The following is a 15,579-nucleotide window of genomic DNA, read 5'->3' on the forward strand; positions in this document are numbered from 1 at the left end:
TTATTTTATTGAATTCCTGTAAAGCTAAACCTGTGTCCATACTCTTTAAATGGCTTAGAAGCATATGAAAACAGAATTGTTAGATCAAAAGCATTGACAGTTTTTTTTTTAAGATGTTGATGAATGTTGTGAGATTCTGATCAGAAAGTTTATAGCAATTACAGCTTCTAGAAGCCCATTATTTGTCAGTATACAATTTCTCAAATCATCCAGATACTGGGATGTTCCTTTTTAAAAATTTTTAGAGACTGTCAGTTTGAAAGGAGTTGAGTGGTATTTACATTTTTATGCATTGTATTCACTTATGCTTTAAAAATTTTTTTGTATTTATAGTTTTATCAATTTTTTGAGGTTTTCCTTACTGATTAGAAAAGTTGTTTAGATCAGAGTATTTTTTTGTTTCATGAATAATTTACAAATAATTTTCTTGTTGTCAAGAGAAAAGTACCTAGAAGTTGATAGTATTTTTAGTTAGATCTATTAGTGTTATGTGTACAAAGCTTTTGTATGTAATCATTTACATGTCCTTTTAAGGGGCTAACAATTTAAAAGGAAACATTGGGTTGCTTTTTTTTATTTTTACATTATTTTTAGTATGGAGATTAAAAACAGCAAAGTTGAATATAGAAGATTTATTGTGCTTATAATATCTAGTTAGTATTAAAGGAATTAATTTTATATCATGGCAGTTTTAATTTTTGAAAGATTTTTTCCAGTGCTTTATCTGCACTATTTATGTAACAGTGAATGATGTTTTTAAAACTAGGTTCTAAATCTATTCAGTGTTTTCATGATGGTATTGAATGGTGTATTGATATATTGGATGTCTGTAAGATTAGGAAGTAGGAAACATTTAAATTAAAATTTTTGGTATTTTCTAGACATATATGTCATCAAAGTCATGTGTAGCAAGCAATGTTTAATTTAAATCTGTTGAAATATATATAAAATTATATACTTGAATGGTTTATTTACAAATATATTTATCTGCCTTCAGGAAGATACATTTTTTTTAAAGGAGCAACTTCGTAAAGCAGAGGAACAGGTTCAGGCAACTCGGCAAGAAGTTGTCTTTCTGGCTAAAGAACTTAGTGATGCTGTAAATGTACGAGATAAAACAATGGCAGATCTACATACTGCACGCTTGGAGAATGAGAAAGTGAAAAAGCAGTTAGCTGATGCAGTGGCGGAACTTAAACTAAATGCTGTTAAAAAAGATCAGGTAAAACACATTAATTCTGAATTTTCTTGTTGATAAACTATCAGAGCACAAAAGAATACATTAGTTTTAAACTAAGTCAACTCAACTATTTGATTAGAGAATTTAGACTTCCATTCATTTTGTTTAATCATTGTAACCTCTTGGGTTGAATTTTATGTATGCTTTAAGAAAACTTCTATAACTGATTTGTAGTGGTGAGTAAAACTATTCTATTAAATGAATTATTTTGATGTTTCATGTTTCGTGTGGACTTTGCTTATTTACTAGCTACATAAAATGTTATTATGGTTATTTAAGAGAGATATAATTACTCCTCAAAAGGTGAGTTATTTTTCTCTAGTTTTTAATTGAACCTTAGTTCTAAGATATATTGGAAGAGCTAATGTGGTTATGTAACCAAAACTCCAACAAAATTAAGACCCAAAAAGAAAAAAAGTGAAAATGAAGTTGGGATCTACTGTTACTTTATGAAGTAATAAGATTTTTTATCTTAGAGGAAGTGTGTGTGTGTGTTTCCTAGGAAAAGAATGATACACTGGAACATGAACTGAGAAGAGAAGTTGAAGATCTGAAACTTCGTCTCCAGATGGCTGCAGATCATTACAAAGAAAAATTTAAGGAATGTCAGAGACTTCAAAAACAAATAAACAAACTTTCAGACCAATCAGTAAGTATCAGTGAATTCATCCATAGTGAAGTATCCCTTTTACTAATATTTATGTTTGCAAATCAAATTTATAATAGTCTAAATATCGGCCTTTCAATATAATTTATCTTTAATTGATTTCAAGTTACTTGAAATTGATTGATTTCAAGTTACTGACCTATGTATTCTAATGGTAATTCTTTTTTAAAATATCTGAAATTCATATTTACTAGAGAACCAACAAAAGAAGCAAGGGCAATAGTAAGAAAAACAGGAGAGAGAGCCCTCTTTCCTAAACCATTTCCCTCTAATGTCTTTATGAATATCTTTGGTACTTAAAATTTAGTTCATATTATTGAGTCTCCATGGATCTCAGATGGCTTTTCGGTTCACACTATGAGTTCTTCCATCCTGCCCATGTTGACTGGATGAGGAACAGTTAAAGTGTTAGCTCATTCTTTTGTATTCCATTTGAAAGCACGTAGGTAGATTTTTAATATAGCAAAGATAAGTGTTTTCGTTCTGGGGTGTGTATGTTTTATTTTGGGTTCTTAAACTGTACTTGAATATTAGGCTTGTTCTGTGAGAGAGTCCTGAAATTGAGAGTGGTACCGCAGTTCTGTTACACTATATGATACAGATGATAATTTCCTGGTCTTTTTAAAGTCTGAAAGGAGAAAAAAAAAAGAATTAAGTCTGAAAGGAATAAGGAATGCATGTCATAAAGTAGGAAGGCTTTTGTGAAAAACATACTTTTAGTTTAAGTATGACTACATGTATAGATTTGGTTTGGGGCCTTTTGAACACATTATGGCTCTATAGTAGAAAGAAATTTCTGCAAATGACAAGTTTTGTTGATTTCACAGGAAAAAGCAAAATAAATATTTATCTTCTAGAATATTAAAATCAGGAAAATGATGTGTATGGCAACTTTAGTTCTTGGATTTTAAGACAAGAGGAGCTTTGTGAATTTTAGGATTTGATGATTATTTATATAGTCACTGAAGAAAGGTGATAGGATAATCAGTGACCCATATAATCATTTGTTGTTAACATTTTGAATAGGCCAATAATAATAGTGTCTTCACAAAGAAAATTGGGAATCAGCAGAAAGTGAATGATGCTTCAATAAACACAGAACCAGCTACTTCTGCTTCTGTTATAGATATGAAATCACCACCTTCTGCAGGTAAAAAACTTTTAGACTTTCTGTATAAGATGTCTCGCCTTGAAAAATATTTATACTGATTTATATTGCCACCTTTCATGGATAAGTACTTTGGAGCACTTGTAAAAATCCTTGTTATCAGTGAGGGAATTGAGGCAAAAAGACAAGAAGGATATAAAGGTAAGATAAGGTCATTCTATTATGAACATAAATAATAATAAACTACTATTTCTGTTCATGAGAATATTCACAGTGTTAAAAAATGAATTGGTGCTTGAAAGTACTCTTTTGGACTATATATAGGGCAGATGCCAAAAATTGAATTAGTATTTCATATTCATTTTAATTTTATAATTCTATGTGTGGGGGGGAAATAACACCTGTTCCTCTTAGAGGAGAGGCATACTACTTTTTTTGGATCTATAGGGCACTTCTCTCGTTAGTGTCCCTTGTTGGCTGGTAACTTAAATTTTTATTACTTTATTAACTTGTCTAGACATAGTGAAGAAATGAATAATATAAAAATTTGAATTAACAAGCTTTCAACAGTTTTTTCATCTTTATATAAATCAAAGCTAGGAAAATAACAAGTACTTAAATACATTTTCTTGTTTAGGGTGTGTGGTAATTGATGTTTTAAATATCCTAGACTATTAAAGATTCTGCTCCTGTAGGACAGGATCCAATCTTCTATTTCTGTTTGTTCTCTTTAGTACCTAGAATTATGTTGCAGGTCCTGAAAAACTATGCATGAATTTCAAAAAAATTTTTCAACAAAACTTTTAATTCCATTTTCCATGAACTTTTGAAGTATGCTTGTAGAATGTTACTTTATAAAGACTTGGTGAATGGTAGTGAAGGACTTAGAAAAATGACTTAAAAATATACTTTGAGAATATGGCTTTTTTCTTACCATGTCTATTCAGTTATCTAAGAACAATTTTTATCTAATTTTGGATCTGTTTTTAGCAAACTAAGAAAAGTGATTCTGTCATTATTGACTATGAGCTTTGTTCTGATCAAACTGACATTTAATAATTCTCACCTGGAGTTTACATAGCCATCTTTAGGATATGAATAGAAAAACATCTGTTTTTCTCCAACAGTATTTCATTTACTGTATTTTACAATCTACTTACCCTTAAGTTAATTGATGAAGAAGATAATATAAGGGGCAGAATACTTTTTAACACACTTATTTTCTGCCTTGTAACAACAGAGACAGATTTTGATGTGCTAACAAAGGGACAAGTCTGTGAAATGACCAAAGAAATTGCTGACAAAACAGAAAAGTACAATAAATGTAAACAACTCTTGCAGGTAAGTTAGGTCCTTTTTCATTGAAAGATTTTTCCAATTAAGTGACTTAGTTTATTATTTTGTGTGATTAGTAGCCTGAACTGGTTTTATATTTTCCTCCCTATATCTTGGTATTTCTGATTATTGGGATGATGAGGACGATGTTTGTGTATCTGTAAAGGCCTATGTGTAAAATCATGATCCTAAAGTCATTATTTTCAGTTCAACCAATAAAATGTCCTTGTTAGAGTAGTGGGCAAGTAGTGAATTCAGAATGGAAATTATTAAAAAGTTATAATAAAGTTATTATTTGAACTTTATAAAAGGGAAATACTCTAAATTTGCTGTAATAGCAAAGAATTCTATCACAGCTTTATGTGGCATATTTGCACATGGAAAGAAGTAACATTAATCAGATGAGTTTTCTCTTATTATTTTAAATAGCATCATTCACATTTCTGTTTTTCGACATTATTGGTTGTATCCATTCCTGAGATTTTTATGGGACAAGGACTAGTGCTTTTTTTTTAATACCTGTTTTGGAGTAGAGAGGAAAAAGTGTTTTGTGTTTGTGTATGTGATTTTTGCTTGCTTAATTGTTTTGCTGAGTATTTTTGTATGTGGGGAAGGAAAGGGTAGTTTTTAGAGCAACAGTTCACAGGTTATCTCAGTGTTAAAATAGTAATTAGAATATTTAGTTACAAATAGTAACATCTTTTTAGTGAAACATTGAACTGAACTTTTTTGTTTGAGAGGATTTTCTGTGGAAGAGTTGATGAGTTCCATGGAAGGATGTAGTGGAACTGAATTGCCTAGTGATGTCATATCCCAATGAGTTCATTACTCCAGTGTTTGCAATGGTGCTGGTGTAAATAGGCCTGTGTTGTCAAACAAAAATGTAGCACAATCACGAATGGCCTCAGGAAATTCGTGGGCAAGTATGTATTAGGAAACAAATCTGCATGAATTTCAAAATGTTTTGCACCAAAATGTATCTTCTGATTCCATTTTTCACAAACTTTTTGGAGTACCCTTGAATGTAGAGTACACAATGCTTGATAATTACAGCTCTGTTTATTGGTTTATGTATTTAGTATACTGTACTTTTTGTAAAAAAAAAAAAAAAAAAAAAGCTCCTCCTACTTAGAAATAAAAAGTTGACTATAAAGCACTGTGCCACATTACACCAACAGTAGCCTTAAGCATCTTGAACTTACCTTGTCTCTTGAATGCAGCGTTTCCCTTGCTGATTTAATAATCTTTGTTCAGCATGGCCCCTAAGCATACAAAATCCACTGCTAATGTTGCTGGTAAGAGGCTATGCTTAATGATTAACCATTACAGTGGTGGAAATCAATGGTGGTTCTTGCTGACCAGTCACGTGTCCCATTTTACCACAGCTAATCTTGAAGAACAAGAACAAAGTGAAAACTGTTAAAGATCTGCTTCATTAAGGAGTTGGGAATGTCTGGCCTGTGGGCTTTATAAGGCCTTGTAAGGCCCTTGAAATCATTTGGTCTGGCTCTGCCAGGCAGGACTTAAAATTCAGTAAATTTATAGCAGGCTGATTTCTTTTTATAGTTTTATTTATTTTGAAAGGCAGAGTTAGAGAGGAGGGGAGACAGAAGAGAGGTCTTCCATCTCTTGGTTCACTCCCCCAAATGGCTGCAATGGCCAAGACTAGGCCAGGCTGAAGCCAGGATCTTGGAACTCCATCCAGGTCTCACGTGTCGGTGGCAGAAGTCCACATGCTTGGGTTCCACTGCTTTCTCAGGCACATTAACAGGGAGCTAAATTGGAATGGAGCAGCTGTGACAAAAACCAGTGCTCATATGGGAGGCCAGGATCACAATGCAAGCTAATTTTTTTTTTTTTTTTAAGATTTATTCATTTATTTGAAAGGCAGAGTTATAGAGAGACAGAGGCAGAGAGAAAGAGAGATCTTCCATCCGCTGGTTCACTCCCCACATGACTGCAATGGCTGGAGCTACGCCAATCCAAAGTCAGGAGCCAGGAGCTTCTTCTGGATCCCCGACATGGGTGCAGGGGCCCAAGGACTTGGGCCATCTTCTACTGCTTTCCCAGGCCATAGCAGAGAGCTGGATTGCAGCCTGCACTCGAACCAGCACCCATATGGGATGGCAGTAGTTTTACCTGCTGTACCACAGTGCCAGCCCCATCCACTCACTTTCATATTTTATAGTAAGTAACAATTTTTGAAGCATTTAAACCACCCAGGCCTGGAAAATGGTAAGTGTGGCCTGGGAAGTCAGTGGAAAATGACCCAAGTCCTTGGGTCCCTGCACCCATGTGGGAGACCTGAAAAATACTCCAGGCTCCTGGCTTTGGATCAGCACAGCTCCAGCCATTGTGGCCATATGGGGAGTGAACCAGTGGATAGAAGACCCCTCTCTCTGCCTCTGCCTCTTTGTAACTCTGCCTTTCAAATAAATAAATCTTTTTTTTTTTTTTTCTTAAAAAGAGTGCTAATTTTTAGAGGGCTGCTGATATAAAGTCAGTTGAAGATATTTTAGAAAGCTGATTGTGGAAGAAAATCACTTGCCAGAGCAAATCTTCAAAGTGGATGAAAACTGTTCTCACATGGATGAAATCACCTGTCAGTGAATTTCTTAGAAAGTGTGCCTACTACGTGATAAGTGATTGTAGTTGTTTATAAGGGGCTAATTTCATTATGGAGGATACAAGTCTTGGTGGATATTTAAAAAATATTGTTTATGTATGTTAATATAACTTAAAGGAAGATAGACTATTACTTTTAGTGAAAAACTACCTCTGGGTGCATTTTTTACAACTATATTGAATATTTGAAATTCGATAAACTGTACATACTTTGACAGTACAGTTGATCAACTTTGACACATGCTATTGTGAAATTTTCACAACAGTGTCGAAGATAATGAACACTTCAATGATTACCCATCTTTTTTGTACCCATTTGCAATTTCTTCCTCTATCCTTATCCCTAGAAACTATAGGTCTTTGCCTTCTGTTTCCACCAATTAGCCTGTTTTTTTGTACAGGTTTCTAAGATGGATCCATGTAGTAGGTATGTTTGCTTCTCTGTTATCAGCATAATTGAGTTTTATCCATATTGTTGATTTTTAGTTCATTTTCTTTTTTCTACTGAGATAGTGACTTATGATAAGGATATATCATCATAATTTGTTCATTCACTGGTTGTGATAGGTTTTAAGGGGTGCAGTTCCTACAAATAAAGTTGCTATAAACATTTGTACATAAACCTTTTGTGAAAATGGGTTTTTTGTTTGTCTTGGGTAAATGTGTAATGTGGTATCTGAATGTTTAAATGAAATTATCAAATTGTTTTCCAAGATAGTTGTATCATTTCACGTAGCCAATCTAATGTATGTAATGATAGCTCATTGTAGTTTTAATTTGCATTTCTGCAATGACTTGATGTTGAGCTTTTTCCTTATGCTTAAGGCCGTTTATTTCTCTTTCTCTCTCTCTCTCTCTCTCTCTGTTAGAGAATTCACAACTTTTACAATTTAAAAAAGTAGGTTATTTATCTTGAATTATGAGTGTTCTTTTTTCCAGATACAAATCTTTTACCTGATATGTATATGGTGAATATTGTCCCCAAATCTGGCTTACTGCCTTAATGGTATTTTTAGAAAAGCAAAATTTTAATTTTGATAAGTACAGTATATAAATGTATTCATTTTTTTTCTTTTTTTAATGTTCTAAGAGATTACCTAATCCTCCTAAGGATTACCTAATTCTTCTAATTTTTTTTTTTAAAGATTTATTTTATTTATTTGAAAGACAGAGTTACTGAGAGAGGTAGAGACATGGAGAGAGGTCTTCCATCTGTAGGTTCACTCCCCAGATGGCCACAACAGTCAGGAGCCAGGAGCTTCCTCCGGGTCTCCCACGCAGGTGCATGGGCCCAAAGACCTGGGCCATCCTCCACTGCTATCCCAGGCCACAGCAGAGAGCTGGATCGGAAGAGGAGCAACCAGGACTAGAATCGGCACCCATATGAGATGCCGGTGCTTCAGGCCAGGGCTTTAACCCACTGCACCACAGCACCGGCCCCTAATTCTTCTAAATTTTACAGATCTTTTATAATCAGGTTTTACATTGAGATCTATAAAATCATTTTGAGTTAATTTTTGCATCTGGTATGAGGTATAGAGTATATGGTATGGATATTCAGTTATTCTAGCATTGCTTTTTAAAAAATCTTTATCTGCTTGCCCAAAACATATTTTTAAAACTTTACCTGTTTAATCGACCTATTTATCTTTTAGTCATGATTTGTAACTCCTTATGATTAGTTTCATAGGAAAGAGTGATGTATAGGAAGTAAACCTAGAAGTTGTCTTGATCAGCAGTGCCCAAAGTTGTATTTATCGATGCCTGGAAACTGCAGCATTATAAATAGCTGATTTTTATTTCCTCTCCTTGGATAAGTTATATATACTTTTAGTGAAATGTTATGGCATTACAGAAATAAAGAATGGATTTGATGAAAAGCATCTCAATGATCCTGATTTCCAGATATAAGAGCTACTAATATTTTGGTTTATATTTTTGTAGGTAACACTGATACAGATATCATGTATAACTGTATAAAATAACTCATAAACAAAAATGGGGTTATTTTATACTGTTTATATTCCAACTTAATATTTTCAGTTAATGTATGCTGACATTTTTTCCTTGTTATCTTGTATTTCTAAATCATTCTTTTTAAATAGATACACTATTGCATTGTGTAACTATGAGATGATTTATCTAGTCTTCTATTGTGGATATTTGGTTATTTCTATTAAAGTGTTAGAACGATTTTATTATTAAATGTAACACATACTTAAGTATATTTGTGTGGATATTTACATGGATTTAAAATCTTGTAGTAATTATACTAATTTCATTTAGGATGAGAAAATAAAATGCAATAAATATGCTGATGAACTTGCGAAAATGGAGTTGAAATGGAAGGAACAAGTAAAAATTGCTGAAAATGTAAAACTTGAACTGGCTGAAGTAAAGGACAATTATAAAGTAAGTTTACTACTCATAAAATTGAAGTATAGTGTACCTGATGCTAAGTATTTACTATGTATTTAGTTACACTGAATATGGTTCATTATGAACTAAAAATGGAACTCATTTGGCTTTAATTCTATAGATTCAGATATCTATTAAAATTTTTAAATTGTGTTTATTTTTAAATCCCCCAAACCAGTCATTTAATTATCTGTTCATGTTAAAACAAACATGAGTGTGTATATAAATGATTTTAGGGCCTTGGCTTTTTTTTTTTTTGGAAATCTAGTAACATATCAATATTTTTTAAAAAGTTTTTGTTAGAGTTTTAAAAATGCATGCAAGTGTATTACTATAATCCTAAATGGGAGATTGCAAATTAAATGTTATATATATATTGAAAATTATTTTTGCCTAACACTAAGCAACAGACAAACCCAAAAGATAAGTGATGTCTGTCAGAATGATAAAAACTTAGCAAGCTAATCAATAGGTAGAAAGATATTTTCCTTTTAGGGAATAAAGTATAATATATATTTTAGGAGGGTAGGCATGTGACAGTGGGTTAAATCATTTCTTGGAATGCCTACATCCCATTTTGGAGTGCTAATTGGAGTCAGGCACCTCCCCTTCCCATACAGCTTCCTGCTAATGCATCCTAGGAGATAGCAGATAATGGCTGAAGTGGTTGGGCCTCTACAGCCCACATGGGATACACCGATAGAGGGACTGGCTTCTGCCTGGTGCAGCCCTGACTGTTACAGGCATTTGGGGAGTTCTCTCTTTCTCTTTCTTTGCTTTTCAGATAGATGAAAATCAGTAAGTATTTTTAAAAAGATACGTGTATTTATATCCTTTTTATGACTGAAGAATAAGTTCTAAATGATTTATAACTTTGCTATGTAAAAGTTAGTTGTACCTGTAATATTTTTTTAAAAGAAGATTTATTTATTTGAAAGCCAGAGAGAGAGAGAGATTGATTTTCTATACATTGGTTCACTCCCCAAAATGGCCCCAATGGCCAGGCCGAAGTTAGGAGCTTCATCTGGATCTCTCATGTGGGTGAAGGGGCTCAACTACTTGGGCCATCTTTTGTTGCTTTCCCAGGTGCATTAGCAAGGAGCTGGATTGGAACTGGAGCAGCCAGGACTCAAACTGGTACCCATGTGGGATGCTGGCGTTGCAGGGATGGCTTAACCCTATACACCACTATGCCGGTCCCCTAATTTTTAAATTAGAATGACTTCAGGTTTTTCCATGGGTGTTGGAGAAGGTGGCACATTACAGGCCAAGATAATTTTTAGTGGGAGATCTTTTTACTTTCATCTACTGTCAGAATGATATTTTATGAGCTTACTATTTCTGGGATCCATATGAATATTGTTTCCAGTGGCTGGCAACTTTTCTTATTTGGAAAGTATGATAATGAGTTTATATGAAAACTTTTGTATATATAGACAAAAAAAATGTTTTAATAAATGTTTGTTGAAGCCAACAGCATGTTAGGTATTATGTAGGTGATCGTATAAGGAACAATGCTGTATTTCAGGAATATGTAATCTTTTAGGGATTTCAGCATATATAATAGTAATATTCACAAAACGTTCACATTTACCACCCTAGGCAATCATCTGTCAAACCTATGAGAAGTTAAACAGATAATACTGTTATTTCACTAATGATAAAAGTGAGCATTGATATTAAGCGTGTTTAAGATTATGTACTTGGTAAAAGTGCTTGCTTTTTTATTTTTTTAGTGTACTTCTTCCTGTTTTGCACTGCTTTGACACAGACTAACACTGACCAGAAAAAGCCACAATATGATACAGCTTCATGTGAATGCTAAGTTCAAGTACCTTGAGGTTGTTTCCAATAGAATAATTAGTTGGAAAACCTAGACCTTTGAAAGACCAAACCGAGGACAGTAGAAACAAAGCTTGGAAAAAGGAAGAAGTGGCTTTCTGGGGGATACCAGAGAAACAACATGGGCTTGAAGGTCAGAAGTAGAGAGTAGAGGCCAGTGTTGGGGCGCAGCGGGTAAAGCTGCTGCCTGCAATGCCAGTATCCCAAATGGGAGCCAGTTTGAGTCCCAGCTGTTCCACTTCGAATCCAGCTCCTTGCTAATGTACCTGAGAAAGCAATGGAACATGGCCCAAGCCCTTGGACTTCTGCGCTCATGTGGAAGACCTATATGAAGCTCCTGGCTCCTGGCTCTGATCTGGCCTAGCCCCGGCCGTTATGGCCATTTGGGGAGTGAATCAGTGGATAGAAGATCTTTATCCCTCTCTTCCTCTCTCTGTAACTCTGCCTTTCAAATACGTAAAATAACTTAAAAAACAAAACAAAACATAATCTGGGTAATGTGAGCAGGCTTGAGGAATAACAGTTTTGTTTTTTTTTTTTTTTTTTTTTTGACAGAGTGGATAGAGAGAGAGACAGAGAGAAGGAAAGGTCTTCCTTTTTGCCGCTGTTTCACCCTCCAATGGCCGCCGCGGCCGGTGTGCTGCGGCCAGCGCACTGCGCTGATCCGAAGGCAGGAGCCAGGTGTTTCTCCTGGTCTCCCATGTGGATGCAGGGCCCAAGCACTTGGGCCATCCTCCTCTGCACTCCCGGGCCATAGCAGAGAGCTGGCCTGGAAGAGGGGCAACTGGGACAGAATCCAGCGCCCCGACCGGGACTAGAACCCGGTGTGCCGGTGCCACAAGGCGGAGGATTAGCCTATTGAGCTGTGACTCCGGCCGAGGAATAACAGTTTAATATCTGTGATAGAGTATATTGAACTTGAATGATAACTTGAATGACAGATTTTGAATTGTCTAAAATAAAATTTGGGTGCTAATTGCTCTAGAATTTGCTAGGAGGAAAGGGACCCAACTACAGTGTCTTTTTGGAAATAATTTGGTACCACTGAAGAGAATTTCTGGGTGGGAAGAGTTTCAGGGTAAGAATATCAGACAGAAATATTCTAGACTGAATTGATAAAGGCCACCTCTTTTTGGGTACATTACCTGATCACCTACCACTGGATAGGACCTTGGTTCAGAAAAAAAGATTTGAAATACATCTTTAGAAATTTTTTATAAAAGATTTTATTTATTTATTTGAAAGGCAGAGTGACAGATCGAGAGAGATCTTCTGGTTCACTTCCCAGTTGGCCCCTAAGATCCTGGAATTCCATCCAGGTCTCCCACACAGGTAACTTAGACCCAAACATTTAGGCTGTCTTCTGCTGTTTTCCACAGTACATTAGCAGGACCCTGGATTAGAATTGTAGCAGTCAGGACTCGAACTAGTGCTCTGATATGGAATGTCAGTGTTGCAGTTTGATGGCTTAAGCTGTGGTGCCACAGTGCCGACATCTGCATTTGTATTCATTAATGTTCATGCTGTAACAATTGATAATTAATGGGTGGTTGAATGAATGAATGACTTAGAGACTGAAAGTATTGAGGAGGAGGAGGAGGAGAAGACTGAAGAAGGGTTATAGTTTTCTAAGGTTCAAATCATGATGTGCTCTGAGATCAGGGACTGTTAACAAAAGCAGAAAAGTATGATTAGATATTTTGCTGTTAGAGTGCAGGAAAGACCACAGTGAAAACATGTCTTGGCTGGCGCCGTGGCTCAACAGGCTAATCCTCTGCCTTGCGGCGCCGGCACACCGGGTTCTAGTCCCGGTCAGGGCACCGATCCTGTCCCGGTTGCCCCTCTTCCAGGCCAGCTCTCTGCTGTGGCCAGGGAGTGCAGTGGAGGATGGCCCAAGTGCTTGGGCCCTGCACCCCATGGGAGACCAGGAGAAGCACCTGGCTCCTGCCATCGGAACAGCGCGGTGCGCCGGCCGCAGCGCGCTACCGCGGCGGCCATTAGAGGGTGAACCAACGGCAAAGGAAGACCTTTCTCTCTGTCTCTCTCTCTCTCTCACTGTCCACTCTGCCTGTCAAAAAAAAAAAAAAAAAAAAAAAACAAACCATGTCTAACAGTCACTTTTAAAAAACAAATTTAGAACTTGGGTAAGAAAGAATAGTATGTGAGTTAATACTTCAATTTATTTCTTTGGAGATGATAACTGAAGGTATGGAAAAAGTATGTTTGGAGAGAGAATAGAGAAGAAGCCAAACAAAAAAACTTTGACAAATACCCATATTTGTGATTGGGAGGAGAAAGTAAACACAAAGGGCTTGGAATATGCCAACACAGCTAAGTTTTCACATAAACCTAGAGAATAGTTTTAAGAATATATAAAGGAAGTTGACCAATGGTGACAAATTATAGGGACCAGCCTTGAAGCATAGTAGGTTAAGCTACTGCTTGAGACACTGTCATTCCATATCCCTGTATTGAAGTGCCAATTTGAGTCCTGGCTACTTGGTCTCCTGCCACCCATGTGAGAGACCTAGATGATGGAATTCCTGGCTCCCGGCTGTGGCCTGGCCTAGCCTTGGCTGCTGTGGCCATTCGAGGAGTGAACCAGCAGAGAAAATCACCCTTGCCTCCCCTCTCCCCTACTCTGCATTTCAAATAAATCTTTTTAAAAAAATAATGACAGATAATTAGAATTCAAAGAATAAGACTGGAGGAAAATACATTAAATTGATAATAGGTATTGATAAAATAGGGTAAAATAGGTCTCAAAATATAAGAAGGGAGTACTAATGATAATTTCTAATGAAAGTACTAATGATTTTTTATTCAGCTTCAGTTGGCAGAGAAAGATAAAGAAATAAGTGGTCTGACTTCACATTTGGAAAACCTCTCCAGGGAAAAGGTATTGAACAATGTACTTTAAAAAAATGATATTGAATGTTAATATAGCTTAATGAACTTGGTAGTTCTTTTGAAGGAAGTCTTTTAAGAAAAGACTGAAGCAGATGTTAAGACTTCTGAATAAAAATGTTTCTAGTTAATTTTATTAAGTATTTTAAACAGTGACAACAATGCTTAAGTGTTGAAAAGTAGTCTTTGCTCCATGTTTTGTATTTAACGGTAAACAGATTCTACAATCTTTTAAAAATTCAAGAAAAATGGTGAGATTTTTAAGTTACATATAATGTGTTTGTCTGGTTTTCTTTTGTAATAGGAAACATTTTTATAGATTGAAATGTAAGAGATGCTGTAGTGCAGCATTTCTCAAGATGTGAATCCCACAGTCTCCCATCAGGGATCTGCAAAGATTAAAAATATTTTCATAATACTACTACTATATTAATTTGTTTTTACATTTTCACTGTTGGTTTGAAAGCCATATGGGAATACTGTTTGTGTGTTAAGATTTAAGGCAGCAGTACCAGTTGCGTTAGTAACTTATTATATTCAGCACCACTATGCAGATCCAGAAAAGAAAAAAGAAGGCATGGGGCTAGTGCTATGATGCAGAGGGTTCAATTGCTGCCTGCAGTGCCAGCATCCCATGCGAGTGCCGATTTGCTCCTGGCTGCTCTGCTTCTGATCCAATTCCCTGCTAATGGCTTGGCAGAGCAGCAGATGACCCAAGTCCTTGGGCTCTTGCACCTGTGTGGGAGATATGGGTGAAACTCTTGACTTCAGCCTGGCCCAGCCCTGGCCAGTGTGGCTGTTTGGAGAGTGAATCAGTAAATAGAAGATATTTTCTCTCTCTCTGCTTTTCATATAAGATGTAAATAAATAAAATAAATGTTAAAAAAATGTTTGTGGGATAAGCAAGTTAATGAGGCAAACTTATAATATATGCTTATAAAAATATCTGGTAAAAGAAATATATTGGAATCAGCAGTTTTATTGTCAGTTAAAATTCCCAGCCTAGTCAGGATTGCAATGTAGGCTAGTTGCTCTCTACTTCCCACCTCCTTTAGTTAGTCTTCATTTTTCTGTGTGATCATAGTTTCATATTGCTTTAAAAGTCTCATGATATTTGATTGAGTTCATAAGTGAAAACAATTCTATTTTTAAGACAATTTCCTTTGGGCTCCCTGAATACCACCAGGGTACTTGGCAAGAACAAGCATCTTCCCAAGGAGGCATAAAGGGTGCTAAGAAGAAAGTGGTTGATACATTTTCTTTTTTTTTTATTTGACAGCTAGAGTTAGACAGTGAGAGAGCCAGACAGAAAGGTCTTCCTTCCATTGGTTCACCTCCCAAAAGGCCACTATGGCCAGAACTACGCTGATCTGAAGCCAGGAGCCAGGTGCTTCCTCCTGGTCTCCCATGTGGGTGCAGGCGCCCAAGCACTTGGGC

The 15,579-nt window shown here is 35.8% G+C and overlaps 1 protein-coding gene across 2 annotated transcripts in view; it reads left to right on the forward strand.

Annotated features, from left to right (window-relative positions):
- TAX1BP1 (Tax1 binding protein 1) overlaps positions 1-15,579 on the forward strand; it is a 91,423-nt gene that overhangs the window by 46,369 nt on the left and 29,475 nt on the right. The window contains exons 9-14 of one of the 2 annotated variants that reach the window (XM_062178466.1): positions 998-1,222; positions 1,743-1,889; positions 2,934-3,057; positions 4,256-4,356; positions 9,262-9,387; positions 14,063-14,134. In XM_062178466.1, the coding sequence (XP_062034450.1) occupies positions 998-1,222; positions 1,743-1,889; positions 2,934-3,057; positions 4,256-4,356; positions 9,262-9,387; positions 14,063-14,134 (795 nt within the window). The remainder of the gene's footprint in view (positions 1-997; positions 1,223-1,742; positions 1,890-2,933; positions 3,058-4,255; positions 4,357-9,261; positions 9,388-14,062; positions 14,135-15,579) is intronic. The other variant, XM_062178467.1, reaches the window with a different exon arrangement.

The sequence above is a fragment of the Lepus europaeus genome, chromosome 20 (assembly GCF_033115175.1).
Source record: "Lepus europaeus isolate LE1 chromosome 20, mLepTim1.pri, whole genome shotgun sequence".
Lineage (NCBI taxonomy): Eukaryota > Metazoa > Chordata > Mammalia > Lagomorpha > Leporidae > Lepus > Lepus europaeus.